General features: G+C 43.7%; 1 protein-coding gene across 4 annotated transcripts in view; it reads right to left on the reverse strand.

Annotated features, from left to right (window-relative positions):
* Positions 1 to 24,598, reverse strand: part of AGBL1 (AGBL carboxypeptidase 1) — a 367,447-nt gene that overhangs the window by 79,531 nt on the left and 263,318 nt on the right. For 3 of the 4 annotated variants that reach the window (XM_033070848.2, XM_033070847.2, XM_033070850.2), the window contains one exon: positions 15,596 to 24,261. The exons of the other annotated variant lie outside the window; for it this stretch is intronic. In XM_033070848.2, the coding sequence (XP_032926739.1) occupies positions 23,958 to 24,261 (304 nt within the window). In that variant the 3' untranslated portion in view covers positions 15,596 to 23,957. Of the gene's footprint in view, positions 1 to 15,595; positions 24,262 to 24,598 lie in introns of those variants that run through there. 4 annotated transcript variants of the gene reach the window in all.

Consider the following 24,598-nt stretch of genomic DNA (forward strand, 5'->3'; position numbering starts at 1 on the left):
TTCAGCTTATACAAATAAGTGTTTATTTCTAGAAGATAGAGTTGCTGGAGAATAAAAAACATCCTGCTTTAAGAGGCACATAGCTGATATCAAGCACAGCCCTTCCCAAGCAGAGATATGAGAAACAGACACCTCTATTTCTTCCTTAGTCATATTCAATTTCTTCAGGCTATGACTATTAAAATGAAGACTGAGCCATCAAAGTGTCATTGAGCTGAGGAAGGAGAATGAGCTGAAGTTAAAACAAATTATGATCAAAAACAAGGGAATTTATTTTAAGAAGAAAATTAATATATTTCATATTCAACTTGTGCCAAAGTCTGACTGCAGTAGAAGAATTTTTAATTTGTCTGGTTTAATTATCACTGAATAAAGATCTTCAGATTTGATCTCTACCTTATAAAATCCTGTAGTGAAAGGACAAAGGACTAGATTATGGTCTTGCTTATGGCAGTGTAAATCTCTGATAACTTCACTGAAATCACACTGCTATGAATATTTACGGTTCATTGTAAACATTTTGAGAATTGCAGTGGGATTAACTTTATAGAGCACAAGATATTTTAAATATTGGAAATGTAGGCTTTGTACTTTCAAGCACTATATGCAGGGCTTACATTTACCACTGTGAACAAAACTTCCCAGTGTGACACAAATCCAAATCTCAGAACCACGGAATATCTGGAGATGGAAGAGACCCACGAGGACCATCTGAGTTTAAATCCTTCAGTCAAGGCTCACAACACTCCAAGGGCATCTCTTAGCCCCAGGTTTCATCCATGGGAGTTGTAAGGACTCAAGATAGACACCTCAAAGCAGCATCAAGAGGCATCACATGCAAAGATGGTTGGTCAACTCTGGTTAGGTCCTAGCAGCACCTTGGGAAGTGGCTTATTTGAGAGAATATAAGGCAATATTTTGCTGTCATTAATCCACTGAGAATGCCTGGTTCTTTCATTACCTAAACATGACATGCATATTTCAAATTACACGTTTTTACTTGATAATTATTTAATAAGATAGGGATGGAGTCAGCAAATAATGGCTCAAGAAGGAACATTTAATTTCCAAGAGTGTCCTAAGAGACATTTCATTGAGGGGAGCCACAGCAATTACCTGCAAATTCAGTGTCAGACACATTTCACTAATTCAGGACTAGGAAGACAATGTGCATTAGCACTAGGAAGGTTGTAGATAGAGATAATCAGATAATGAACATCACAGTGGTGAATCTACACACAGAAATTACACTGCTCCGCTTGTCTAAGATTTGAAATACAAGTTATTTTGCAGATTTACAGAATGAACTCTTCATACTTTTTAATTCTTTGCCTTAATTTTGTTGGGATAATTCCTCATTTGCCTCTCGACCTCTGACAGATACCTGAATTTGCCCTGGTGATGGGGATTTTGGCTGGTAGGTGTTGAATGCAATGTACTTTCAATTTGAAGGAAATATAAGGACAAAGAGCAGATAAGCAAAGTACAGCAGGCAATGGTGGTGTGTCAGTGCTATTTGATCAGACTCCATTCATGAGTGAATTTCCAAACAGCTGGACCTGACTACATATTAATATTGTAAATACCAGCCCCTCTTGGCGGAACCATATGCCAAAAGAAAATATCCCAGGTCAGTTAAGACAAAAGCCATGGAGTGCAAAGCAAATTAATGTGCTAACATCCAGTCTGCTGGTTGAAAATATCAGGAAATGTTTGGAGTAAAACTGCCCTAATTTGGGTTTTGTGGTAAATAATACTCAGGATTCAATGACATAAATGGAAAATGGGAGATAGCCAAGCTTTGGAATAAGGACCTGTTGTCCTCCTCGTCCCCTTCCATGAGGGAAGTCTTTTTATTCCCTCCACACCAAGAGATGACATTGAGGATAAGACAAACTTGACCTCAAAACCACTGACAGACCCACATGGGTGTCCCCAACAACTGAGAGATTTTCTGCAGAGTGTTAACACTTCTCCATAAATATGGGATCAGGCTGTACCTCCCTGTGCTCAGGAGCACTGTACTCTGGGTGTGCTCTGCTTGGAATTATTGGTGGCATGAATCAAAGTGGCAAGACCTGCCTCTTATCTGTGCTCACTTAAATTGAGTATTTTGTATGTGTATCTCTAGTGTAGTTGGGTCCTATATTCAGCAACAGTGATAGAGAATCCTCAAGTACCAACATGCACCAAGTGATATTTCTGATTTAAAGGTTAACACTGATTCAAATTGCTTTTATTCTTCCCTCCTGCTGCGTAGGAAAATGTTCTTTAGCTTTATTGTTCCGGAATGTTCTTACTACTTTACCCCCAAGATTTCCTCATTCTCTACCTCCAAATTTGTAAGAACAAATTACAAACGTGATTATTTGTAAATTTTAATGCCTTTGATGAAAAATACTAATAATCTTGATCCCGAACATTATCATTGGACATTGGTCAAAGAGCAATTCCTCCTCTTCTGAGAGCTGTTGTCCTGACTTGCTTCCAAAGCTAAATCATGAGTCCTCCACCATTTTCTAATAGATTAAATTATTTGCTTTTGCTGAAAACTGTTTAGATATTTATTATACTCTGTTCATTGCTATCCCTCTGAATTGTGCAGGGAAAACTTAAATGCTTGGAGAGAGATTGGATAGATGGGTAGATAACTGCGAAATTTTACAGTTAACATTTGCAAAGCACCTAGAGATTTCAGAATAAAGGAGGCATGAGAAATGCAGAGATTTCTTGTTATGTTTCAATGCATGAATGGAAAAAGAGGAGGAGAGGGTGGGAAGAACCAAGTCAAATACTATGGTGGGTTTCGAAAAGTCGCTGATTTTAATCCATGACTCCCCTGTTCTCTACCATCTCACTGGCATCTGCAGAACCAGACTTCATTTGTTTCCTCTGAGATGTTCCTTTAAAAAAGATCTGAATGGAGATAGGGATTTCTATAGAGCACAGGTAATTAGTGCTGGAGGACTCTGATTAGCTCTTTATACCCCTCCTCACCATTTGATACAATTCCACATAATAAGCCTTCCCTTGAACAAACCTGGTCTGAGACAGAGTCTCCTGGGAGGCTGGTTCTCAGTGTGAGAAGAGCTGCAGTTTCCATCCTCTACAGACACAGGTTCTTTTTCTCCACTTTTCTAATGGTTATGGGAGAGCAGAAGAATGATATACTGTATTTAAAGGCAAAATCCCTGTCCCCTACCTTTTCCTCCCAGTAGAACTGTGGGACAACAAACTGTTTATTTTTATTCTTATTTTAATTTCCTTTCTATGCTTTCCCTATTTTAATTAAAATGAGATCAGCAATCCACAAGAAAACAAACTCGTGAAAGTTGCACTGAATATATATCTGCATTATAGTTTAATAAAAAGTTAAAAGTTAGGGTATTGAATAAAATTAAACAATTTCCCTAAACAGAGTGGGAATTAAAATAAAACCCAACAGCAACAACAAAACCAAGGAGAGATCATGATCAATTAATGATGAATATTGCATTGCTTTGTTTGCAATATATCAGTTCATGCCCAAAGAGATAATTTGGAAGATGGGGAGAACTATTAGGGGTGTTTAGGGAAATACCAACAAAGCCCAAAAAGCTAAACTATAAGAAATAATATCAGGCAACAACAAAAGACCTTGAGGAACACGAGACTAATTAGAGAAGTCGGCCATGCGTTTTGTTATCACTCCATTACCATGAATGGAAATGAGGCCAGGGGTTGAACATCTCTGCTCAGGAACACCTGGGGAGCAGAGCAAGGAAAAACCTGATCTGCCCTTCTATTAGTTTTTTAAGCTCAAAGAACTTCAACTGATACAGAGCTGATTTCAGGCAAAAAGACATAAAAATACTCACTATAGATCAGAAGTTCAGAAAACATTAAAAGAGGGACCGAATAAATAAAATTCTCACACCCTTTTCTATACAAGAGTCAATGGGGCAAGCAAAATAACAAAGGAACTTATGATGGGGAGAAATAACCATTATACTTCACAGACACTTGTTTAGAAACAATTTTCTTTTGCCAACAGCTATAAATGGTGCAAGCTTCAATACTTTTATTTGTGCTTAAATGAGAGGCCACTTGTCAAATATTTGCATAGAATAAACCTCAGCTCAAAGCTTTTGAATGTATGCTTTGCTTTAAATATGGTAGTAATCCCACCTCTAGTCAGCCGAATCCTTAAAGTCATGCTGTGCTGAACCACATCTGTCTCTCGAGATTCCACAATAAAAATTATTGCTTTGCATTTCAGCAGCGAACAAAGTGATTCCCATGTACAGTTTGTTTGCAAAACACTTTGTCAACCAAATGGGTCTTAAGCAACTGCATATTCCTATAAAGCAGAAACACAAACAGAAAAAAAAAACAAAAAACCCACCCCGCCCTCTTTCTAAATGTGAATGTCAGTAGACAAACATGACAAACTGAAGCCAGCTCGGCTGCCAGCTCCTCTGGGAAAGACAAGCTCGTTTGCAACTGCATCAAAGGCAGCAGCTGGCCAGCCCAGGCTGCACTGGGATGATGATGCTAATCAGCAGTTTGAAGGTGCTAAAGTAAATGACATGGTGCTGTTTCAAGAATCAGGGCCCATAACAAGTTTATCTGAGGATGGGCTGGTAAAAATGCCTCTTGCTTTTCTTCCTAGCTGTTCTTCATGATGATTTTGCCACTCCTGCCTCAGCTTCTGATAGAGGCAGTGTTTTCTTTTTCTAAGGACCATTGTTTAATTCTTCTGAATGCTCTGACAACTAGAGAGTGACGGTAAAAGCTCTCTCTGTTGTGATACCAGTGTGTAGATCTGCAAGGTACTGCTCAGTGACTCTCCAAGGCTGCTCCCACAGGCAGCAGGGAAAGTCAATCCTCTGTCAAAGCAACAGCAGCTTCTGCTCTTTGCTCCAGAAGTTTGGGGTTCCTTGTTTCTACGTTTTATGATGATACAGAAGCATCAGCTTGCTGGTGGCATGGACTGGCATGGGCTGGATGAAAAGCATGAGTTGCATTCCCATATCCAACCAACACTATTTTTGTTTGCTCTGCTTTCCCCTTCCTTCTGTAGTTTGGCTTAAGAGACCCAAACAGCCCTCATGCACAATGGAGAAACATTTCCTGCCTAGCCAGCACATTTCTACTTAAATCTAATGTTCTCAGGACACAATCAAAACAGAAGACAGATGCTTGATAGGTATCTAGTCTGGGTGGGAAGATGTGATGTATAAGGAAGGAAAAAAGGATCTTTTCATTCCTCCTGAGTAAAACATTGGTTTTGCATTTTCAGTTGAAATTTAGATTGCACCATGCAAAGGTAGGCAGACAGTACAAGTTTGGTATGGATTTTATTCTGGTTTTGGAAGCATTTTGATAGTGATACCTATCTCAGTTTAGCAAATTTGACAGAATCTCTTGGCTAGATAAACTGCTGCTCTCTTGCAGGTCACTAGATGGTGATGGGGAATATTAAAAAATCCCTTAATGCAGACAGCAAAGCTGCAGACCCTGCTGTAGTTAATGAGTGAAGGAACACTTGCTGCTCCCCATCATTCCTTTCAATTCTGCTCACGTCACCTAACCTCAGACAGCACAAATTGCCATCAGTGTGAGACACCAGGAATGCCTCAAAATCCACTGTGGAGTTCAGTATGAGAGGTGGAGACTGAACAGCATCTCCAGCCTATCCTCCTGGGGTACAGCTTTAATTAACAAGGTTCTATATAAAGAATTTGTTGAGTTGGTTATTTAAAGGAAAAAAGCCCATCTGGACTCCTAGAAACAGGACCCATTTGAAATTATATTCCTTTTAATAAAGCTTGGACACAGCAGAAACAAATGTCCAGAAGGGAAAAAAATCTTCCTGAGATAAAAAGGAGCTGGCTGCTCTCTGATGATCCTTTGGCATCATGCCTGCCAGTATTTGAGAAGAACAAAGCTGAGAAATAGAAATCCAGCACTGCTAAGATTCACCCACTACCTCTGAAGCACTTATACCCTGCAGCCCACTAGAAAAAAATCGCTCCTAGGCAAAGCCTTCAGCCTGACAGAGGCACAGGGAATGGGAAGCTCAGCCAAGTCTCTTTTAAGAAGAGAACTCCAGAAACAAACTAGCCAAAATATTAGCTGATAGAATTTGTTATGTGTTTCAAGGAGCGGGAATAGAGAAATTCAGAAGAGAAGAGGGGACCACTCTCCTGTGTCCCAGACTCCCACCTAGAACTTGCAGCAGGAATTCCCAGAACTACCCACTCTTATCTATTCCCAGTGACTTGCAGCCAAAAAAACCCTTCTGTCCTCAGGAAGCTTTTCTTCTCCATTTTTTTTCCTTGTGTCTGCTCATATTAAACCACCACAAAATAAGAAATTCTTAAAGTACTGACAAACTGGAAAATACAGAAGAGCAAGGAGAAATGAATTATGAGTGCTGGAAGGACTCACTTGCAAGGAAAGATTAGAAGAACTAAATATGTCTATCTTGGCAGAGAGATGACTAAGCAGAGAGGGGGAAGTGATAAATGTCTACAAATATTTGAAGGGCGTACACACTGAGGAGGCAGAGAGATTCTGCAGTGTGAGCCATACCAGGTGGTGGGATTAGGAGCAAAGGGATGGAATCAGAAAAGGAAAAAAAAAACCCAAAACAAAACAGAAAAAAATCAAACCCTTCACAAAGCAAAAATTCAACTACACAAACCAAAGTCCTCATGAAAATGATATATATCCATATCCCCCACACTGGGGATGTGGAGCTTTTCTCAGAGGTAGAAAACTCAGTATATGAGACATATGGGAGGACTGCAGGAGTGCTTTGTTGTTTGCAGAACTAAAGAAAAGAGCTGTGCCTTGATGCTGGGAGAGCAACAGGAGCCTCAGTGGACAACAGGTGTCCCACCAACTCTGTCAATTAGAGAGCTTCAGGCAGGAAGTAAAGGTCGTTTTTGGATCCAATTGAAATCACAAGAGAAAGGTTTGTTTAGAATAATTTAATGACCCTGAACTTGGTAGAGCTACAGGACTTTATAGATATAGCCCAGCCAGATGGTCCCTGGGAAGCAGGAGGCTTTGGGCTTGTTAAGCATTCAAAAAGATGATGGTGGAAAACCTGAAACATCAAGATGGAAGACAAAAGCATCATATTCTTCCATCTTAGCTCAATTCAACCATCACTGCTTTAACCTGGTCAAAAGGAGACAGGGGAGAATGTAGTATATTCCACAACTCAACTTCTGATGCAAAGCACTCCAGTGCTCCTTCAGCACCTTAAAAATCAGGAACTAAATGTAGCCAATTCCTCTTTCAGGAAAACAAAAATCCCACTTGCCTCCCACCTTCAGGCAGGGAGGACCCCAGCCACCACCACAGGCATCACCCCAGTACCTCATTTCAAGCCCTCTCCTGCTCCACAGCAGCACACTCATCTGTGAACAAGCAGGACAACCTGGATATCACCTCCAAGGGCACATAACTGAGGGTTGTATTCCACACCCAGTTCAGCTGGATTCCAGCCAGGACAAGCAGCTCAATTGCTTTAGAGTCACAGACAGTGGTGCCTCCTCCTGCCAATACAGGAGGGGCAGATCTTGATTTTTGCCTTCCTGGAACTATGTCACTGAGGCCACTGTCCACACACTCAGCCTGAGAAGGGGGCATGGGTCCAAGGAAATGCAAGGAAAAGCATTGAGTCCTTCCTTAAGAAATGCATTTGGAGTGTTAAACCTCTCCCTTGTGCAATCTTGTGTAAACCAGGCAAAAGGAATTCCCACAAGCCCCGATAAGGGAAGCATGTCATGGTCCTTCCTTTACCCTGGATTTGATTCAAAGTCTAATGGGAAGTCAAAGCCTCAGCTTATGTTTTCAGAGCACTCCACATCCCTAGCAGAGGTCTGCAGGGATAAAGCCCCATGCCTGTGACAGGGAACTCTGTGTAAACAGGGTGATGCTCATCTGCTTGCAAGCTGAGCTAATTCTAATAATGTTGTGCTTTTGTAGATGAAAATAAAAAGAGAAGCTATTTGACTACTGTGAGACTTCAAGATTATTGCATATTTCTCTAACAACTGAAATAGGGGAGCAAATGGAACAGCCAGAGGTCAGATGTGGTGGAGCAGCTCAACTGGACAATAGTACTGTAGGGAAAAGCCACACTTTTGTCTAACCCTGCAGAAAACCAACACATTGCTAAGCATGGCCCTTCACACTCAGAACACCAGAACTAACAGCCTCAGTACAATCCCTGTATGAGTCAGGTAAAGCAGAGTAAGGATGAACTTCCATGGACTGAGGCAGCAGGGACAGAGGGCAAGTTTTTCAGGCATCCCAGTGTTGCATGCAAACCCAAAGACAGACTTTGTTTCCAGCCAAATTCTCTAGGAAGAAGAAAAAGCTGTTTTTAATAACATAATCCCCACCAGAAATCACACTGGTCAGTCACCAAAAGGTCCTCCCACCCCAACAGAGAGGTTCTTATCACCCACAGGAACCAAGTCCCAGTGCTTAGGAGCCAATCCTAGGACAGAGGAGCTGTGATGACCTTTCCACATGGGGACAGGAGTGAGGCATCCCAAGTCAAACACAGGGAGAGAGGTGATAACAGCCATGCTCTTCTCTCTGCCCTTCCCAAACACATGATCCTCCTGCTAACATCAAGGATGGGATCTCTCAGTGAAGCTGTTATTCATCTCCTGCTCTCCTACAGCAGATGAAACAAAATGGCATACCTTGATCTGGGTAGGACAGGCACTGAGCCCTCTGTGGAGGCAGGCTGGGCTGGCTTGCAGCTGGGAAAGCCTTTTCATCAGGAAAAACAGCAGCTGCCATTCAAGACTCAACTGAGCCCATTTCAGCAAAGTCCTGGGACTCGTGGCAGTGAAGCTGTAATGGAAGAACCAGGTTCATCTTCACAAAACAGCACAGATTCCAGTGTCCCAGCATGGCTCTGGGGAGCACGGTGCTGCCGCAGCTCTTTTTATTAATTAACCAGGTGTTTAACTTCAGCATCCTGGCTAAAATCCAGCATGGAGAAATACACCTCTTCCCTTCTTTGCCCAGTTTTCACTCTGCAGCTCCATCCTGGGCAGTTTCCCCCCCTGCCCTGGTGCAGGCACTGCAGAGCAGGTGCAATGTCACCCCAGAACACGCTGCACTTGAGCAGCAGGTGAGAAGCTGCTCCTCAGCCTGCCTGACCCAAAGGCTCATGGAACCTACTGTGGAAACATAAGGCACTATTATCTCCCCTCTCCACATGGAATCACTTTATGGAATTTATTATTATTATTTGGAGCTCAAATTGAAACCCTCTGGCCATGTATGAACACTAAGCCTGCTTAGGGAATGCAGGAAGCAGCTAAAGTGGTGAAGAGGCAAAGATTTATGACAGGCAGAAAAGAAATTTTCTTTTCTAGCAACAAGCTTCACATTCCTAATCTATTTCTGCAGATTTTGCTACTCTCTACCAAACTTCTGACAGGTCTTAAAGACTAACACTTACCATGCTGCAAGCTGTTCCTCTAAAGTCTATTTTATCATTGTTTATAACCACCTGGCTGGATTCCCTTGGTGGTATTTTTCACTCTTTCTCATAGACCCTAAGAGTATCTGTATTGCCTGCAACACAGCCTTCATCTTCACCTTTTCCCTTCCCTCCAGTATCATCTCAGCTATTTTTAAGTGGGCTCCCTTTATCTCCTCCTGAGAGCTCCTACCCTTTCTGATTCCCATTCAAATCATCACATTAGTGAGACAGACTGACTGTGGTTCTCACCTGTCTCCTAAGCAGGATTGCATCCTCACCCTCTCCCAGTAAAACTTTCTTCTGTAAGAGCTTTACAAATATATTTCTGTCCCTGATAAAATGATATTAGGTAAGGATATAAGGGGAGGTCTGTGAAAGGAGAAAAATAGCAGTGACAATGAGTTGTCTCTCCCAGATTGTCTTTCTGAAAGCTCCAAATGGCTTTGCAAGAGCATGAAAGTGCTTCCTGATTATTGCCAAGCTGAGGCTGGGAAAGCCCTAAGGGTGGACAGGAGAGGGTAAGGAATATATGAAAAGCTACAGGCAGAAAGGTTGTGGTAGAAATGCTGTGGCCCCTCACACTCTCCCTGGGATGTCAGAGCTGCTCCTAAAGAAGAGTGACAAGAACTCAGGGCTCCATTTCACCCCTAACCCCCTAAAAGCTTCAACCTATTCCCTATGCAGGAGCAGTGTAGTGGTGTCTAGGTCCCTGTGGATCCCCCTCATATTTTCAGCAAGATTTTACAGCAGAAGTTTCAACCAGGACTCATCAGTTTCCCACCCAACAGTCAGACAGATTTTCCTCGTTTCCAGTGAGCTGTCATGTGAGATTTTCCTCTCATAACACAAAGGGTCAGACCCAAACCCAGGCTCCTGGGAGAGCATGTGGGCAAGCCTGGCCAGTGCCACAGTGCTGGTCACAGCCACCTCTGAGCCAGTAGCTCTGGCTGCAGCTAAAACAAACATCATGCTGTGTTCCCATGGCAACCAAAGTGTCATGTTCATCATCCTCTCTTTTCTGGAAGAAAAAAAGACATAGGTCCGGTGAAGAAAAATCCAAGAGTCCCAAGGGGCTGTGCTGAGGTTGGGCAGGTTTTTAAAATCATTGCTGGCAGCTCTCAGCCCAGGCCTGCTGCAAAGTGCAGCACCCAGCCCTGTGACAGCCCATGGGGTTGAGCAGGAGGCTGAGTGGGATGCAAATGCATCCAGCCAGATGCAGACAGTTCATGTCTTGTCTGCTCTGCGTCACTTTGAAGTTAGGGATACACAATCCACCTACCACAGCTATAGAAGTCACTAGATGCTAGCAGAAGAGGTGTCAGCTCCACCCATCCTATCTCCCATTTGACATGGCCTGGGGATGAAGGTTCTTATCAGTTATCTTTGTTCAGTGACTTACCAAAGGAATTTAAGAATTGCTTAATTGGAATTTCTGTTCCTGAGAGAGCAAAGATCTTTGTGTGCATCAAATCCCCTCCTGCACTGGGTGAGCTGCCACCATCTCATTGTCCCCTGCTTTTCTGATATCTGTGCCCCAGAAACCAGATCCATCTGGGATCCAACACCCCTGTTAACACAGATCTGTACGAGCTTCTGTGCAGTGACTACAGGGAATAATTAAAGCATTGCCACATAGATTTGTACATGGAAATATCACCTTCCAGTTCCGTGACAAACATGCTAGAGATGCATCACTGGACAGTTTTGGAACTCTCTGATGTGTTCTTGCTCGAGGCACGAAAAGATGTAAGGCTGCAGGATTCATTTCAATCACTTTAAAATCAGTTCCACCAATTAGTAGATCTTTTCTATAGGAAAAAAAATATAAAAATTAAGAGGAACTTCCAGCTGGAGGAACACAAAAGGAAGACTTAAAAAACTATGCTTGGGAAAAAACATCTTCCTGTAAAAAAAATCATGCCTGTTCTTGAGAGGAAAAGGGGAAGGGAAACTGGGAAGAGAATGACAGAATTCTGTAGAGTGCTTGAATAAAGCAGAAAAAAATTCTTGGAGCACTCCAGATTCTCTGCATCCCAATGCTGAAGCATAACTCCAGCAAGGTGCAATGTTGGGATGGTTTAAATCCAAATTTAAGGCAATGCAGATCAGGGGAAATATTCCTGGATGCTCAGGGGCAGGGTATATCTAAACAACACTGAAATCCAAAACATTAGTTAATTTGCTATTAATCTTTAGTTTTAACCCTCAACTTTATTTTTATTTTGCTTTGTTTTCCCTCCCTGAGCAGTTTTGCTGGCCCAGGCTTCAAATCAGATTTATACCTGTAACTGGGGCAAGCACCTTAGCCAAGAGATTGTCCATATCTGGAGCAACTTCTTCCTCCTTAAAGACAGGCAAAAACCCCATGCAGGCAATCTTTTAATAGAGGGATAAAGAGAAGCTACTTATAGGCACTCACTTGTGTCTTTATGGGAGAAGAAACTAGGGACTGAGTGTGACAAAGGTTAAGGCAGATGGCTGCAGGAATGTAATGAAATTTCAGCCTCTGCAGGACACCTACAAAGGGGAGCCTGCAGGAAAGGGCTCACTGTTGTTCCATGGGATTTCATCCAGGGAGCTGCATTTTCTCCAACTCATCTCAAGGCACTTAGACATCTTACTCCTTTTCTCAACCCAGAGATGAACATTCCAGTCATTTCCACTGCCCAGACCACAGCTCTGAGCAAAGGAGAGAGAAATAAGTTTAAAGTTTATTATTTCTTCTTTGGACCCATCCAAACTAGCAATCAGTTAGCACAGGTGGAAATTCCTGAGGGGACATTAAGGGTCAGCCTGGTGTCCTTTACTCAGGCTGGGAAACAAAATACTACCCTCGGGGTTAGGGCATGGAAAGGAGTCCATCAGCCTGTGAAGGCCTGAGATCACAAATAAAATAGCTCTGTATCTCCTTAATTAAACACAGCAGAGTATTCAGCTGTGCCTTGCTAAGTGGTGCTCCTGCAAAGGGGCTGAGCCATTCTGGCAAGGTAAGTGTACAATTCCCTCCTCCTCCCCAGTGCAGCAGCCAAGCAGGGTCAAGGCAGCCCACGAGAGAGATGTGCTGCCTGTTTGCCTGCTCCTGTGACTGGCTGCCCATGTAGAAGCTGGCAGGGAGCTGCAGTGTGCCAGCCAGGTTTTTGCAAGCATGTGAAAATTAACAAATCTCACCCTGAGCTGGAAAGGGCAGATAATTGAGAGAATTGAAATTAAGAGAGGGAAAAAAAAAAAGGAAAAATGAGGGGAAAAAAGGAAAGAACATGGAGATGAGCCAAGAGGAAACACTTCAAAGGCCCATAGCCTGCAGCCCACATTAATGGCAACAAAAAGATGGGACCCTTACATTTTAATCAAAGGCAGTTTTTTTTAAAAAAAGGTATAATAACTCTGCCATGCAGGAGCTGCCTCCCTGCCCCCAGAGGTGCTGGCAAGGCAGGCTGGCAAGAAGAAGCTGTGGCTTCCTTGGCTGCCTTCTTTCTGCACTGCCTGTGAGCATCAGTGAAAGGAAAGCAAGAGTGAGAGGGGCCTTCAGGAGAAAAGCTTTGAGGGGAGAAGCTACAGGAAACCAAAGGAATTAGAAACATGACTGAAATCTAAATCCCAGCTTCCTCTGGCTGGTGTCTATGAATAGTGCATGTAGGATGTGAACTGGAAGCTGAAAGCCAGGGGAATCAGCAGCAGCAGGGGGCAGCCACAGTGGCACCTGCCCAGGTAGATCCCTGAGGATCCAGGGAGTGGCTCATCTGTAGAGATACAGATGTGTGAGAGAGGGTAAGTGTGACCTCAGATGTCCCAGAAAGATGCTTTTCTGTAACCCCTGCCCTCCATGCAATAGAGATATCCTTGTCTGCTCTCAGAGCTCCCCCTGCAATCAGTGGGGCAAGAGTTCTGCACAAGAGACCAAACCAAAACTTTTCTGGGGTGCAGGCACTGGGGTCTCTGCTCCCTGGTACATCTCTGTGAAGGAAGGAGGAAATGGAAAATGGGAAAAGAAAGGAAGTAGAGCAGCCTAAAACCTGAGGAAAACCAGAATAAGGCTGAGTGTGCCACAGGGTGAAGAAACTCTCCTCAGGAAAAAACATGCAATTGTTTCCACTAGTCTGAAAGAAGAGAAAGGGGCAAAAGGTTTACAAAGACAAAGCCTCAATTAAGCAAACAGACAAAAAAAAACCCCAAAACAAAAACAAAAAACAAACAACAAAGAAAAAAAAGGAAAGAATAATTCATAAAACAATCACTTATTGACATAAATGAAGAGAAATGATGGGTGTATTTAGTTATAGTCAGAAGCTGAAATTTTCCATGGGTTTTCAAGGCACATATAGCCACAGCCTGTGATTCAGCAAAATTTCCACAATGCATGAAAAAATGAAGGCCAGAAGGAGTTACACCTGGATTAAACTGTTTAACCTACTAAAGCTTGTGCTTAGATAGCAAGGCAATGAGGACACCTCATATTTGGGTAGAAGAGCTGCAACTTGGAGAAAAAAATAAACAGCCCTTCAAAAATGAAGGGCTATTCCACCTATTCCCAGCAGATGGTAAGATGCAGTAGACAGTTGGAAAAGAAAAAATCCAATTTTTAATACACAATAGAAACTGTTAGCTTTTTTACTTAGAAACACCCAAGACATTATGCTACTCAAAAAAAAACAACCCTCTAATGCTGAACAACAGAGGATATTTCACATGTGTTGTCTACACGGGTTGCTCAAAACTTTCAAAGGCATGCAGTGATTTTTGATAACACCTGCAGTGTTACTACATTCTGGGCACTTTCCATAAACAAAACTCTTGGATTGTTGCAATTGCAGGCTGTTAGCAAAAGCCAGCTCTCTGCAAACATCCCTTCTCAGTCCAAAATTTTAGGGCTTGCTGAAAAGTCTAATACTGCACGATGTCAGAGTAAAGTGAGCACTTTATTCTCCCCAGAATCATACTGTGGGAAGCAGAACTTCAAGCTTCAAACAGAATATTCCTTTGCACCCAAAATCCCATTTCCACTAAACTCCCTATGAAGTCTGCTAAGGATCTTTTGATCCTCGTGCCAGCATTAGGCCTGATAACCAAACAGTGCTCTCTGTGTAGGTACACAAAGGGAGGTGTTCCTGGAGCTGCAGCTGAAAGCAACTCAGATTTTAGCAGTGTGCTAACATATGAGCCACAGGGGGTTTGCTTTGCAAGACCAATCCAGTTCCCTTTAATTTATGATCCTTCAATAGCGACAAAACTTGATGAAGGAATACTGTGTCTGAAAACTCTGCTGCCCAGTTTTAACAACCAGCCCCGTTGTAAATTTGGGGTTTCTGTCACCCTCAGACTGTCAGGGCTGCACCACCACTACCCCCTGACACTTGTGACAAGTGGCAAGGTAGCTGTGTGATGCTGCAGAGGACAATAGGCTTTTGTTGGCTCCCTGTAGGTGTTTAACCAAGCAGCAGCACCTCTGAGCCATTTTAAGGTTTGCTCACAGCTAGCTAAACGGGGAAGAATTCAGTGACCTTCAGGATATTAATAGATCCAAAGCCCCTTTGTGCCTGGGGAGTGGGCAGGGGATACTTCAGCATTTATGACCTGCAATTACTCTCCCACCCAACACAACAGACTTTGTTGTCGGTGTCTACAGCAATTACCAGGGCATGAGTGGTGTCATTTCTAGCAGGGCCAGACACAAACAACCACCCTGGTGTGCCTCTGTCTCGCTCTCTCGGGTCCCTCTGTGATGCTCAGCCTGCACAGCTCTTCCCATCAGTGGCGTGGAGTTGCCAAGCAACATTTGTCGTGTCCCTCCATGGGCCCTGCTCACAGCTCATGCTTGGAAGGAAAGGGGTTGTTGTGCAGAGTGAAATAACTTTGCCTCTCTCTTCTATCTTCCTACTTGATTAGGTGAAAAATTAATCATTGTGAATATGACAGATCAAATCCTGAATTTGGTTGCTGTGGGGTAAATCCCATTGAAAATTGTCTTTGGGGAATAAATTCACTGCCAGATACCAAGGACCAGTGCACCATACCCAGCACACACATCCAGGATACAGCAAATATTTTTTTGCATCATGCACATTAGAAAAAGCAGCTAGAAGAAGTCAAATAATTATTGTCAAATAATTTATTCAGCCATAGTCACGAAGGAATTAATCTTATCCATTATTCTCAAACATGACTCAACCAATTCCTGGAAATAACACAGCTAAAGCTTCTAGCTCTGCGCTGCAAACCCTAAGATTTAAATACTTATTTAATTCCACAGCTCTTTCCCTCTTGTTATTATGTTCAACAGTGTGCTGCTGCTGTTCGTGTGCCAATGATACAAGGTTAGAAGTCTTAGACAGTTCAAAATGTTCTCTCCGCATCAGTAAAGCTAAAAAGTACAAAGCAGCTCTTACAACTGAGAGCACTCAGGCCATCTGGCACAGTGGCTTCAGTGTGAGCTCCCTGCTCCAGGGCTCCTGGCATCTACCTGGATGTCAGCCACCAGTGAGTGCCTGGTCTGATCCCAATTCCCTCTGGGATGCAACCCCCAGATCACCAGTGTTCTCTGTATCCTGGGGGATGAGCAAAGGATGGGGTTACAGAGCCAAGGATGGGGTTACAGAGCAAAGTGTGGGGTTACAGAGCAAAGCATGGGGTTACAGAGCAAAGTGTGGGGTTACAGAGCAAAGGATGGGGTTACAGAGCAAAGGATGGGGTTACAGAGCAAAGGATGGGGTTACAGAGCAAAGCATGGGGTAACAGAGCCAAGGATGGGGTTACAGAGCAAAGGATGGGGTTAGAGAGCAAAGGATGGGGTTACAGAGCAAAGGATGGGGTTACAGAGCAAAGGATGGGGTTACAGAGCAAAGGATGGGGTTACAGAGCCAAGGATGGGGTTACAGAGCAAAGTGTGGGGTTACAGAGCAAAGCATGGGGTTAGAGAGCAAAGGATGGGGTTACAGAGCAAAGGATGGGGTTACAGAGCCAAGGATGGGGTTACAGAGCCAAGGATGGGGTTACAGAGCAAAAGATGGGGTTACAGAGCAAAGGATGGGGTTACAGAGCAAAGTGTGGGGTTACAGAGCAAAAGATGGGGTTACAGAGCAAAGTGTGGGGTTACAGAGATGGGTGTGGGCAGCTCTGAAGCAGAGCTCTGTGCTAGAAAGGTTGAAGGCATGATTGGCAGATGTATTGACATAAATAAAGGTGAACAAACATGGAGCTGAACTTCAACAGAAATAGATGGGATTTTCTGAAAAATAGCAAATGGATTTTCCATTTTATTTTCTCAGTTACATAAGTAAAATAATCCTGCAAGCATGACTGTGGGATTTCTTCTTGGGGTGAGTTTAAAGCTAGGAGTCCTGCCTGATCTGGTAGTGTAACTTCACTCAGAAGTTAACAAAGCAAGGAAATAGTTCAACAAATGATCCTTTCCAGTATCTTAGGATGTAGATCCTGTGGGGATGCCTGTTTCTCTATATTTACCCTGTACAGAATAATTTAGACTAAATCATAGAATCACAGGATAGGTAAGGTGGGAAGGGACCACTGGAAATCTGGTCCAACCTCCCTGCTCAAGCAGGATCCTGCAAAAATTGTCACTCAGGATTGTGTCCAGATGGCTTTTGAACATCTCCAGGGAAGGAGAACTCACAGCCTCTCTGGACAAACTTCCATTGCTCACAGGAAATAAGTTCTTCCTCCTGTTCAGGTGGAACTTCCTGTGTTCCAGTTTCTGCCCATTGCCTTTTTCTTGGCACCAGGAAGAAGAGCCTGGCTCCACCTCTGTGACACCCTCCCTGCAGATACTGATAGACATGGACAAGGTCCTCTCTCAGTCATCTCTTCTCCAGATGCCTAAGTTCTAGAAAGCTAAAATTAGTGGAGATGAAACCTGGCTCTCATAAGTAATTCCTCAGCTAATGTGCACCTTCCTTACAAATACTTCATATAAACCATATTACTTTCATTCTTTATGAAAAGAAAGTATTCAAAGCTTTCCTAAAGCAAAGACATATGTTATCCTCTAAGCCAATTAGCCAATAAAAGAAAGGAATTAGATCAGCTTGACAAATCCATGTTGATTCTCTTTTACCACCTTCTTATCCTATAGCAGCTAATGAATTGTTTGTTTCATAATTTGTTGAGGTTTCTGTGTAGTGACTCAGCTTAGCTGGCTGATTTAAATTTCCTGGTTCTTCTTTTTTTTTTCTGTCTACACAAACAAATACCCTATTTGCCCTTTTAGACTTTGAAGAACCCTCTTGATATAGAAGTTATTGAAATCCATTTCTAACTGTTCACAGACTGTTTTCACTGGACAACCTGCAGGAGAATTCCCTCAGGTCAAGCAGTTTGAATTCACTCAGTCAGTGTAAGGGTTCTTTAATTCACACCCCTTTGCTCTGGCCCAGTCCCATACCCCAGGCAGGGTGACTTGTTTTATATTTATCTGTTTTGGTGATAAGGGGAGTCAAATAGGCAATGATGACTCCAACCCTTTGCATGTGCTCTCCCTCTGTGGTACACAATTTTACGATTTTATTCCTTCTAGAATATTTATAGCATATTTATAGGATTTCTTTTTCTTCCCTTGTGTGTTTGTAGCCACCTCTAGTTCATTCTTTGCCGGGACCCTTCTGATTTCATCTACTCGTGCCTTGGTATCAGTCTCTTCTCATTCCTAGTCTGCTGCTGCTTGAACTTTCAAAAAACAATTAATTTCTCATTTTAAGGTATTAATGAGGTCCTCACACAATTTTAGTGTTTTTCTTTTGTTCTATTCTTCTCCCTGCCTTGGGAGATCTCATCATTGCACCTCTGCTCTAATCTCTAAGTCAGTGCTTGCTGGCCTGTATTCCTTTTTCCTTGACTCAACCTACCAATTCCCTGATGTTTCACAGCCAATTAATCCTTCTTCTGCTGTTCCTACTTTCTCTTTTCCATGTGTCTGGGAAGCTGATTAACTCATAGCTTGGTATATGTACTAAGGCTTTATATTCTTCCTGTTTAGCCCTTACACTCCTAGCCCTTGGGCAGAGACATTTCAGATGTTTACCAGATTGCTCCATTCTTCTCCCAAGTGCCTCATTTTCACCTCTATTAAATTTCCCATTTTCCTAACTCACGAACCAGCATGCTGCCTGGTTCTTGGAAGACTGCTGCGCTGTAAAAAAATCCAAAGTTTTTGTCGACACTGTCGTGCTTTCACCTCAAGGATTTGTCCAGCCCACCTGTGCCACCTTCCACAGAGACCAAAGGAAACACAGCATCCCCTGGAAAGGAGTTAGAGGTGATCCCAGCAACGGGCAGGACTTTTATTTCAGTGATGGCAGATATATGAAAGAGGCAGCAATTAATCCTTCCTGTTTGCCTTCTCTAAGGATATCAAATTGTGTTGTAAACACTGGAGATTTAAACCTCTTTGTGACCCCTTTCACCGAAAATAAATATTAATAACCCCACTTCACAGGCAGGGAAACAAACACAGAAAAGCTAAATGACTTTTTATGGAAATGCCGAGGCAAAGGCAGGAGCTGCCAGAGCATGCACTGGAAACCATTCAGGGAAAGCCGTCAGTCAGGCCTTAAGGAGCAAGGGGGCAGAAAACAGGGTTGTGATTGCAATTACATCAGCTGGTGAGGAGCCAGCCCCTCAGTGCCCAGAGCTCGGTTAGCCAAAGGCTATGGCACTTTACTGACACTGGAGTTATTGCCAGAGCATCCAACTGATGATTGTTTTTAGTGGTAGATTTTCTTCCCTCTCACTGGTCCATGCATGAACTACAAGCAGCTTAATTAAAGGCTAAAAAAGCCCCTGATGCTAAAATAGCTGCCTTTGCCATCTTTCTGCAGATTGTGCTAGACTCATAGCAGGGCACTTCTTTCTCTCTCGCTCCCTCCTGTTCTCTCACTTTTTCAAAGTGAAATGAAAGAAGCAGGAAAAAGAAAAGATGAAAAATGCAGCCACAAACTGCTCCATCAACAATAATACGCCATGGATCTTCCAGGACCTGTCTGAGAGAAAGCCCAAGGGCAGGGATGATACAGGCTCATGAAAAGCACTCACAGACCCCAGCGCACAATGCAGCGCTGAGGATACGGACTTGGCTGCCGTTTATGGAGTGGGGAATACAGTGGCAGATTTATTCTACAGTAAAGAGGGCTGTTTCTTGGTAGCACTAATACTGACACATTATCTGGGGACGGAAGAGGATGCACAAATAGGAACAATTCTCCCATTTCTCTGCCTGTGTCTCCCCCAAATGCCCCCTACTCCTATTCCCTCCTGCTCTCTTCATTCCTCTCCTTGCACTCTGAGTCCTCTCCTTCCTCTCTGATTTATACCTTGTTTCTTTAACCTTGTCCTTCGTCTTTTCCCAATGCAATTACATGGACAGAGTTTTTAGTTCTCCAAGATTTTGCGTATCTTCAACTGGAGCCTTGTGTCCAGCCCTCTGCCTGGAAAACCATACAAGTGTTTTCAAACAGAGGGTCAAATCCTGCTCTCACTAAAACAGGAGAGAAAATTTCCTTACTCTAAGAACCAGACTATGGGACAGGAAGGGCTGACAACAACCTGAGAGAAGAGGCTTTTAAAATTATCCAGCACAGCTTAAAAAGAAATGTCCTAACTAATCACTGAAGTGGAAACCAGGGATGGCAACTACCACCACACTCCTGCACAGAGTAATTCCAGCTCCCCTCTCATCAGCTGAAATCAGTATAGAGCAAACACTGGGCAGTTTTACATCCCTATTTCCACCTCTCTTATTCCAAGAACACACACCTACTTTCACTGCTGTATTTGCCATTGGTATCTCACAATGGAACAGAAACTGGGAGCACAAACAAATTGGTCAAGAGTACATAAGAGATCTGTGACAAAGAAAGAAATATAATATGAGTGTCCCAAATTGCTGCCAAACAGTCTCTGACTCAGGCTTTGCATCTCTAAGGGATGGATAGGGGCAGTGGATCTTGTCCAAGGACAGATAAGACAGGAGATAGCTCTATCACCCACATCTCTGCTGTTTGGCAGCAGGAGAGAAGCAGTGGAGGAGCAGGGCTGCTGTCTTCCCCCCTCCTTAATCTGCTTCCTGCCTGCTTCAAAAACAACCCAGTGCACGGTTGTTTATTATTATTATCACTGTTATTTTCCAGAGTGCTGTAAAACTAGGGGATAGAGCACTCTGACAGCCTCATAACAAACAGCAGATAAAACTAATTAGATTTTGTTCTTCCTTCACTTTGCTGACTTGATTCTTTTTTCTTTTTATTGTTTAATTATTTATTTTTTTTGCCCAGAGGTTTCCACACACACATGTATTTCACTAGACACTGGCAAGGCATCCTTGGAATCATCTCTGACAGGAAAGGGCTATTGTGGCCGGGAGACCCAAGAGCTGCTGAGGGGCTGAGACAGAGGGTGCAGTGTAGTGCAGGGCTCAGCACAGCATCTTCCACCCACGTCATGCAAACTGGGGGGGAAAAGGAGAACACGGCCATTCACAGCCTCTGAGAGAGCCAGTGCCAGACAAAAGGCATCAGTAAAAAAAGTTAATGTGCCTGGCAGGAGCCCAGAGCTGCTGCAGCAGTGGGGACCCGGCGAGTGTCTCTAAGCCACCATCTCTTCTGGCCACTATTGGGAATATTTGGCTTGAGTCTCAACCTGACAGCCTTGCTGACTCTTGAGGAGCGACAAAACGGTGGGAGCAGGGCGACTTCCCTCTCTCCCTCCCTTTCTCCATCGGCTGTTTCCAAATTCTTTGGGATTAGCCAGCAAGCAAAGGCCCTGCTCTCCGTGCTCAGCACTCGGGGAGGTGACGGGCCCGGACAACGGCTCCATTCACTGGGGATACCGAACCAGAATTACAAGTGTGCAAGAATAAACAAGGCTGGAGTTAATCTAAAGTTGTTTTACACTCTGTTTTATTAAAGTCAATGCACTTCCGTTCCTCTGTGCAGAGCCTAGCTCTGCTTAATTACCATGACTCAGGGAGAATTTTAATAGCGCGGAGCGCGCAGCGCGCACGGAGGAATTCTCCTGACCTCTAGAGGTCTGTCAAAAGAAGAGGAGCATCTGCTCCCTGGGGAACTTCTGGAGAAAAAGCCCACAAAACTGCTTCTCCTGAAGTTATCCGGGTGCTCTTCCCAAGTGGTTGGGGTCCTGCTCACCTCCTTGGCAGCAGGCTGAGCATCCTTGGGCTGGGGATTGTCCTGCCCCTACCCTGCAGCATCCTCACTGCTTGCTGACAAGTTATCGGCACAGGCATGGGATGCTGCCAGGCAGAAAAGGCTGGCCAGGTTTTTTATACCACTCAGCAGCATTTATGCAGGTGTGGTTGATGTCCAGGGACGCTGCTCCCAGCTCAGCTGCTGCATTTGGATCCCAAACACTGAAAACACCCTGAGGGCCTTTGCCATCTCCCCTCCTCCTGCAGCTCCTAGCACCGGGATCTCTGAAATGGTGCTATTGCTCATACACATTTGGCTCCAAGCACACATGGAAGATACATCTTTTATTATGTTATGACAACTCTTGCACAGTTTAGTCACCACGGCAGAACTTTCCCACTGAACTGATTTCCCCTTATCTTAAAAAATTCATAATGGAACAGCTAGAAAGCCAAATTTTATAGCCAGAATATGTGCATCTCATTAATGAAAATGCTGACTGAAGATTTTCTTTTCTCTGCAATAGGATTTACCACTGGCAAGCCTTGGTAAGCACCCTTCAGCTACTGTTGTGACAGTGTTGGTACAGAAAGCAAAGTGGGTGCAAACATGCACATTTACAGACACAGATATGTACAACAGTATTTTTTACCCTGTGTTCTGGGGATGTGTTGAATGCTGAACATCCCCACAGGCTTTTGTATGCTGCAGTCAGGACTTAGCACACTGTCAAGTTTTTGTCATGCCTACAAACACTGGATTTTTAAGTTAATTATGCACATACATTGTTTCTTTGTTAATAAGCTTTGAAGCAGTATTATACAAACTATTATAATGGGAACACCTGTTTCACCTCTTTTGTGTCCCTTCCTGTGAGCCACCCTTTTATTAAAATTCAGTATTGTGTGCAACAAGCTGCACGCTAAACCAAGCAGAACAGGACATCTGTACAGAGGCACACACCACACCTAATGAATTAGTCTGGGCTAAGAAGCTCAGCTTCTAGGGACCCAAGCTGCCTGTCTTTTGAGCAGCATCACAGAGAGAGAGAGACACAGGCAACTCTTATGTACTCAGGAAGACTTTAGAACATGTGGATGCTGAAAACCGAGCAGGACATGAAGAAGCTTTTTATCTAAAGAGCAACCTCCTGCTGGAAAATATTGTCTAGGTAGTCTGAGGAAAGGTGCTCAGAAACACATCTTGTTCTGCACTAGGAATTCTCTTCACAACCAGCATAAAACCAGGAAGATGACACGGTGCTTTTAATAGTGTATCAATATTAATAATAACCATCACTAGTAGACACTGGAGTCCTTGCAGGCTGTAATGCTACAACACACTCTGCATTCATCCTTGAGCCTCACAAAGCAGTGACAGAGTTGGGAGCCTCTTGCATCTTAAAATTAGCTCCATTTGGATTCAGGGCAATTCCCCATTTGCAGCAGCAGAGTCTAAGACACATGGCAAGATCAGGCAATGTAAAGTGTGAGATGAAGTGACATGGCTTCATGCTTTAGAGATACAGAACACGTGTGTGGGTTCTCTCTCTGTGCTGGATTCTCAGGAACTAGGAGGCAATTTTAGCAGAAATCTAATTTTTCTTCATTTGAAGATTAAAAAAACTGGGATGGGATGCTTGGGATAAATTCACTCCTGGATTTTGACACCTTCACTAACCCATTGGTGAATTTATCCAGGTTTCCAGAGGATCACTATGAATTGTCACTGCTGCTTTCCTTACTGTGGCACACTGGATTTCCCTTGCTGTTGCTGAGATACAACCAGCTTGGAAATATGCACAGCCAGACCCAACCTGTTGAATGCACTGTAAAAATTCTGATCAGACAGAAATCAGAGGCTTGATCAGAGGCTCTACAGCTCAAGAGAGAATGGCAACAGAGAGCTCTGGTGAAAGGCATCGATAACTGTCACTTCTCCAGGCAAAGGCTGCCTAAAGTCAGAAAAAGTGAATCATCTCTGATTCCTTGGTCTCCAAATACTGCTCCTCAGGCCCATCTGTATGAAACCACATGCTAGAGGCAGCCATGAAGCTGGGGATTATGTTCAGGAATTGATGATCTCACACAGTACCACCTGGGCTCGTGGCCCCTCGCTCTGCCTCGTGTACAAAGTGTCAGGAGTCATTCTCAGCAGATGTATTTACACAGATTACACAAACATACAGTCAACTATCCATTCAGAACCAGGAGCAACACATCTGGGAAGGGTGCTGAAGCTGGCAAACAGGCAAACATGAGCAGCAGCCCATTGTCTTGCTGCTCTTCAAGTCACAGCCTTGCTCACACAGGACTGCTCTCGAACCCACTGTACAGTCCAAGTGCTGTTGAACCCAGAGGCAGAGCTGTGCTGTTGGCTGCTGGCTGGCTGGAAATGTAGAGCCCCCTCAGAGCCCTAGAGCTGCATGTCTGTCCTGTGGTCACTTCATCTTCTGTCTCGCCGTCCACACACGAGAGGCACTCCTGGATCTCCTGGTCTAGCTCCAAGAATTCCTCTTCACCATCAGAGCTACTGGCAGTGTCATAATCAATCTCTTCTGCACAAGGAGGTTCATCATCAGACTCCAGGCTGCTGTTACTGCACCTTCTGCAGAAAAACCACAAGAGAGACTGGATGTCACCAAAGGAAGGGGTGTTCTCAGGGGGAAGAGCAAGCAACAGAGAAATGCTTTTTCTGGGTTCAACCTTGGCTCTGTTAATAAGGGATGAGGTGGTACCAAGCAAGCTCCAGTGTGTCTTTGTGTCTGACTCACCAGTGAGAGGCATAAAATGAAGAGTGATACTCAGTGACCTCTCAGGAGTAAAGCATTATTATTCCCATCACTATTACTGCTATTGCTTATACAGAAACAGAGTGCTTTACATACAGACAATACCATTCTTGCCTTGAGGCACTTACAAAGGTCACAGAAGCTGAAATATAG

The sequence above is a fragment of the Catharus ustulatus genome, chromosome 12 (genome assembly GCF_009819885.2).
Source record: "Catharus ustulatus isolate bCatUst1 chromosome 12, bCatUst1.pri.v2, whole genome shotgun sequence".
Taxonomy (NCBI): Eukaryota; Metazoa; Chordata; class Aves; order Passeriformes; family Turdidae; genus Catharus; species Catharus ustulatus.